We start from the raw sequence: 7,006 nt of genomic DNA, 5'->3' as shown, positions 1-7,006 counted from the left end.
GAACTCTGAATGTATCGACGGGTAAAATACTGCTAAGCATTCGTTTGTCGCTACATTCAGAGTTCAAATTCCATTGAGGTCGACTTTGCCTTTCATCCTTTTGGGGTCGATAAATTAAGTACCAGTGAAACACTGGGGTCGATGTAATTGACTTGTCCCCTCCCCAACAATTTCAGGCCTTGTGCCTATAGTAGAAAGGATAATTTTGTAGCTTTAAGAAGCTGGCCTCCATGCCGATGGCACATTAAAAACACCATTCGAGTGTGATCGTTACCTGTATCGCCTTACTAGCACTTGTGCAGGTGGCACCTGAAAAAACATTCGACCGAGGTCGTTGCCAGTGCCGCTGACAGGCTCCTGTGCAGGTGGCACATAAAAGCACCATTTGAGCATGGCCGTTGCCAGTACCGCCTGACTGGCCCTCATGTTGGTGGCATGTAAAAGCACCCACTACACTCTCGGAGTGGTTGGCATTAGGAAGGGCATCCAGCTGTAGAAACTCTGCCAGATCAAGATTGGAGTCTGGTGCAGCCATCTGGCTCGCCAGATCTCAGTCAAATCGTCCAACCCATGCCAGCATGGAAAGCGAACGTTAAACGATGATGATGATGTAGCTGCGTATTTTTAGAGTGGCATTGAAAGGTAAGGTGTGATAAGCTGGATCTGGCTGGTGTGAACATAAAACAGGTAACATATCTGGGTCGGATAAGGTCAGGTTAAAGAGAAAGGTCAGAAAAGTATAAAAACCTGCTGGGGTAATGTTCAACGATGCGGATCAACATGCTGAGAACGAGTTTGGCAAGTTCGGTCTCATTCATGACGGGTTGACTCGTCGCCATCAGCTTCCACTTGAGTTGGGTGACATTCTGTAACGCTCTCCAGCCATCCATGCCCTGCGCCCAGCATCGGGTTTTTGCATTGATCACATTCTCATTCCACAGATTTTTCATCTGAAACGAAAATCAACCACAGAGATAGAAAAGCGAAGAGGTATATGTGTGAGTGTGTGTGTGTCTTATCTTTTACTTATTTCAGTCAGACAGTGGCCATGCTGGAACACTGCCTCAAAGACTTTCAGTTTAACAAATCAACCCAACACATTTTTTTTTTAAGCCTGTTACTTACTCTCTCTCTTTTAACTCTTTTACTTGTTTCAGTCATTTTGACTGCGGCCATGCTGGAGCACCGCCTTCAGTCGAGCAAATCGACCCCCGGGACTTATTCTATCGGTCTCTTTTGCCAAACCGCTAAGTGACGGGGAAGTAAACACACCAGCATCGGCTGTCAAGCAATGCTAGGGGGACAAACGCAGACACACACACATATATACACACACATATATATATATATATATATATATATAATATATATATATATATATATATATATATATACGACAGGCTTCTTTCAGTTTCCGTCTACCAAATCCACTCACAAGGCTTTGGTCGGCCCGAGGCTATAGTAGAAAACACTGCCGAAGATGTCAGGCAGTGGGACTGAACCCGGAACCATGTGGTTGATTAGCAAGCTACTTACTACACAGCCACTCCTGCACTTATTCTATATCTATATATGTTAATCTCTTTTGCCAAACTGCTAAGTTACAGGGACGTAAACACATCAAAAGCAGTTGTCAAGCAGTGGCCAGGAACAAAGACACACACACACACAAGTAGAGGTGCAATGGTCCAGTGGTTAGGGCAGCGGACTCGCGGTCGGTGGATCGCAGTTTCAATTCCCAGACCGGGTGTTGTGTGTGTTTATTGAGCGAAAACACCTAAAGCTCCATGAGGCTCCGGCTGGGGGTGGTGGCGACCCCTGTTGTACTCTTTCGCTCCAACTTTCTATCACTCTTTCTTCCTGTTTCTTGTCCTCGACTTCCTACACAACCGCTGAGCCTGGATGCGCATTCATCCATCTGTCGATGCTCTCGGTCTCGGGGGTTGACCTGCTTTCTCTTCTGTGGGTCTTACGAATAGCAAAGGCCCACGTTTCGGACTTCTCCCACTAGGGACGAAGACTGCTTTGCTCAACAAGCAAACAAAACACCAGCATCAACACCAATGTTTTTTTCATGGTACGGATCTTTTCGGTTTGAACGGCAGTTTTTAACATAATTTCTAGGTAACTAAAAAATTTTAAACTTCGTATACTGGTAGAATGTGTTTATAAAACATCTTTTTCTCTTGGCTTTATTGAGAAAATTATATAGTTTGTAAGATATTTGTAGTTTTTTTTCTTCAATTTCTGCAATTTCAACCAATCACTGACGTCCATTGAGGTAAAAAAACATTCTGTGCCGTATGAATATGTCCCTCGTTTAAGAAACAGATTGGGTTTATTTACATTTGTGAAGAAAAAAAGATACCCTTCCCCCCACCCTAACCTTAACCCTAACTTTAAAACAGTTTGAAATGCAATAGATGGTTACTAGGGTCATAATTATGGGTGACAATTTCATATGACACCGCTAGAAAAAACTGCCATTCAAACCAAAAAGATCCCACAGTACCTTGGTGTTAGGATTTCAGTTTTGTTATTGTAGGCAGGTTTTCTCGAATACAGCAATGCACTGCATATCTCAGTCCCCTGCCAACTCCTTCATAAGGGTCACCAAAAAAAATTTTTTTAAATGCTCGCCATACTAAGTGAAAACCCTTCCAGACTGTTCTATAGAGAAAGATATTCATTATCATCATCGTTTAACGTCCGTGTTCCATGCTAGCATGGGTTGGACGGTTCCACCGGGGTCTGGGAAGCCAGGAGGCTGAGCCAGGCACCAGTCTGATCTGGCAGTGTTTCTACAGCTTGATGCCCTTCCTAATGCCAACCACTCCATGAGTGTAGTGGTAATATATTTGGAGGATATCATGCTATCATAGGACAGGCATGAACCTCAGGGCATATCATCATTCAGCTAAGTGAGGAATGTATTCAATGAGGGGACCCCTAAGACTGTTCAGAAATGCACCCAGTCTATGCTGTAAAGTTGTTGGAGATAAGGAAGAGGGCTAACTGTAAGACTCACGCTAAAATAAAATAAAGCATCCACAACCGCAATAAAGATTCGTAGGGTTTTCTGTTGTATGTGTAAGATAAAGGAGGATAATGGAAGAATATGCACATGCTATGGTGGAACAGACTTGCAAAATCCATGTTAGGATGGGAGGAAAGAAATATGATGATGACGACGATGAAGATAATGATGATGATGAAAATGATGATGAGGATGAAATTGATGAAGATAATGAAGACGATGATGATGAAAATGATGATGAGGATGAAATTGATGATGATGATGAAAATGATGATGACAATGAAATTGATGATGATGATGAAAATGATGACAATGAAAATGACGATGATGATGAAAATGATGAAGATAATGAAGACGATGATGATGCCAATGATGGTGATGATAACAGTAAATACAATGGAGATGCTGACAGCAAAGACAATGATGACAATGACAGTGAAGATGATGATGATGATGGTGGTGGTGATATTACGATCCAGTGTACTCACCTCTTCATAGCTGTATGGTCCCAAGCGTTCTTTGTCAGCATTTCCATAATACCATTCTTTTTCACTTTCTCGTTTCATGTCAACGCCAGCTTCCAGAAGATTGCTCTGGAACGACCGAAATTAGAACAGGACATTAATTGCCTAATTGAGATGAAATGTTAATTAAAATCATATTCTATTACATATTTAAGACAAGACACTAACCACTAGACCAAGTGCCTAGAGTTAGTCCTGAGTCAAATTAAGCCACAGGCACCACTCTTGGTGGTGCCCTTCCATCAATTCTGTTAAGTTTCTTTGATGGATTCTCTTGTCATGAACGACAAATAAGGGCTCAGTAAAATCAAGTGTTAATCATGTTCTATGGACACTGCCACATGGTGGGACTGAACCCAGAACCATGTGGTTGTTAAGCAAGCTACTTACCACACAGCCACTCCTGCACCATTACAGAGAATTAACAACGAATGAATCAATAAATGAACCCTCAACCCCTTTACTAGTAAGGAACCAGCTGCCCTTGTAGGTGTGTAGATGAGCTGGAGTTAGACCAGCCATAGACTAATAAACCACTGCCTGCATACCTGAGACCCTACTGCTACATATTACAGAGAATTAAAATTCAATAAATTATTTGGACCCTAAGGCCCTTACCTGTAAGGGAACAACTGCCCTGCTGGTGTGTAGGTGAGCTAAAGTTAGCAAATCTACAAGGATTTTAATTCCATTTGAATCAAGAATTTCTTTGATATTTTTCTGAAATAGAACAACGAAAACAGAATAAACACTTGTTATGTATCAGGTATATTTAGAAACTGATGAAATTATTTCAGATAGAATTTAACAAATGATAAACAAGGCATTTTTGTTCAACGCACCAATTCTGCAATCATTTGCAGAAAATATGTTTGTGTATATATATAAATTTGTAGTATAAGATATGGATTCATAAATTTGTGTGGCTCTCACAGAAAGCTCCTCTAACAGACTTGGGTTATCAGACCACACAATAATCCAAAACGAAGAAATGTAATGCAGAGTATCCATGTAACTGAAAATCCAGAAGATCCAATCAATGAAGATATTTCATGAGTACATTCAGTGCACGCGTGTCTCTGTATGTGAGTATGTGTGTGTGTGTGTGTGTATATATATATATATATATATATATATATATATATATAAAGGATATGAATTCATAGACTCGTGTGGCTATCACAAAAAATTGCAAGTTATGCGTATCTGAAAGATCACAGATCCTTTTCAGGTCTAAGAATTTCAGATCTGAAATCATCAGCACATGTAAACATATGGTATAGTTCAAAATTGAAAATTGGAAAATACTACCCTCTCCAAGTTGAGCAGTTGTACAACAGACAAGAACCCCCTACCTGTTCAGCCTCATTATGGCTTTAAGGTCAAAGGGGACACGACTAATTCTACCCCTTTTTTCCTTCTTTTTGTTTTCCAGTGTTTCTTTTCACCTTTTCTCATATTCTGTCCTACTGTTTTAGTTTGCATATGCCATTTGAGCACAGCCTGGAGATTGCTTGGAGGCATGAAACTATTAGTAGTTCCTAAAAATATACTGTGTTCATTAATTCATATATATATATATATATATATATATATATATATAAAGTACCTCATTTTCAACTGCCTATCACCTCAATACACTTGGCTAATATAGGCAGAATGAGATGCTTTTATCTATTCGCTGAAACAGCTGTAAGTGATTTTGATAATTTATATTCATGTTTTTTAATAATTGCTTGTATTCTTAATTTAAATGCATAGAATAATACACTATATGTATGTATGTTATTATGGATGTCGTTTTGATAAATAAATAAGTTAACATTTTAATGTCCTAAAGTTGATGAACCAACTATTGTTTTTCTCCATTTTCATCATCATCATCATCATCATCGTTTAGCGTCCGTTTTCCATGCTAGCATGGGTTGGACCATATATTTATTTTATAGAAGGAGCTTCTACAGGACTAGAACTGTTTCATTCAAATGAAATCATCAGGAGGCTTGCTGTCAAGATAAGTTTTGGCATTTATACATTTAGCCTAAATGTATAAATGCCAAAACTTATCTTGACAGCAAGTCTCCTGATGATTTCATTTGAATGAAACAGTTCTAGTCCCATAGAAGCTCCTTCTATAAAATAAATTAATTTACTCTGCTATGTATTGAGTACCTTATTTACTGTGGTTAACCCCGACTCAACCCGGGACCTACATATATATATTTGAGTGTGTGTGTATGTAACAAAAAACATGATCATTTGTACAACACCCTACACAAATCTGCCATATCACTGAAGAATGAAATCCCAAAATTATCAACAAAATATAGAGTACAACAGTATGATACTCACCGTGTGTAATATCAATTTGTTAACGAACAAGATCAATCGATCCCTTTCTAGTCTGTCTGTACACTGGAAATGAAATTGCAAGTCATTAGGTACACACAAATGCTTAATTAAGTCAACAATTATCCTGGTTTTAGGCTTAATTTAAGGTAAAACTCTGCATTTAAAGGCATAAACAGCAATTCAAACACAAGACATACACAGACACCAGTAAAAACACCCCTTATGGAAGAAGGGGGGGACACACACATACACCTCTCTCTCTCTCTCTAGATATATATATATATATATATATATATATACATACATACACACTCTTTTACTTGTTTCAGTCATTTGATTGCGGCCATGCTGGAGCACCGCCTTTGGTTAAGCAAATCGACTCCAGGACTTATTCTATCGGTCTCTTTTACCGAACTGCTAAGTTACGGGGACGTAAACACACCAGCATCGGTTGTCAAGCGATGCTGAGGGGGACAAACACAGACACAAACATACACACACACACATATATATATATATATATATATATATATATATATATACACGACAGGCTTCTTTCAGTTTCCGTGTACCAAATCCACTCACAAGGCTTTGGTCGACCCGAGGCTATAGTAGAAGACACTTGCCCAAGGTGCCACTCAATGGGACTATAAATACAATTATAAAATTATAATAAGGGCAACTACCAAGTAATGGCACATGCTAGAAGAAGATGCCAAATGGCTCTAAAACTACCTTATTTATCACATAGACAGGCTGAATGGGAGGGAATGAACAAAAAAGATTGCTTTATTCTTTCTGGTTATGTCATACTAAGGACAGTAAAGTGGTATTACATCACTACGCTAGAAATCAATGTGGGGAGGAGGTTATACTTACTCTTTCCAGCATGCCAATAATATAACGTGTATCATTGAATGGACCAATTTCTTGGTGGCATTTACCATATACTATTGCCATTGCCTGCAAACACATGCACTTCATTGGAATTTTGGTGGTCAGCAGGAAACGGTGGTAGAGGTCATTGAAGAATTCATAACTGGTAATTAAACAGCAGAGATATATATATATACACATATACACATATATATAT

The 7,006-nt window shown here is 39.1% G+C and overlaps 1 protein-coding gene across 4 annotated transcripts in view; it reads right to left on the bottom strand.

Moving 5' to 3' along the window:
• The window catches only part of LOC115223764 (dnaJ homolog subfamily C member 13), a 136,684-nt gene that overhangs the window by 46,277 nt on the left and 83,401 nt on the right, over nucleotides 1–7,006 (bottom strand). For all 4 annotated transcript variants that reach the window (XM_029794417.2, XM_036512882.1, XM_036512881.1 and 1 more), the window contains exons 26-30: nucleotides 6,793–6,952; nucleotides 5,914–5,976; nucleotides 4,180–4,281; nucleotides 3,526–3,630; nucleotides 748–950 (exon numbers count right to left, since the gene is read on the bottom strand). In XM_029794417.2, coding sequence (XP_029650277.1) covers nucleotides 748–950; nucleotides 3,526–3,630; nucleotides 4,180–4,281; nucleotides 5,914–5,976; nucleotides 6,793–6,952 — 633 coding nt within the window. The remainder of the gene's footprint in view (nucleotides 1–747; nucleotides 951–3,525; nucleotides 3,631–4,179; nucleotides 4,282–5,913; nucleotides 5,977–6,792; nucleotides 6,953–7,006) is intronic.

This window comes from Octopus sinensis, linkage group LG24 (assembly GCF_006345805.1).
Source record: "Octopus sinensis linkage group LG24, ASM634580v1, whole genome shotgun sequence".
NCBI classification, from domain to species: Eukaryota; Metazoa; Mollusca; class Cephalopoda; order Octopoda; family Octopodidae; genus Octopus; species Octopus sinensis.
Note: the sequence above shows the minus strand (reverse complement) of the source record. Positions and strands in the feature narration are given on the sequence as shown.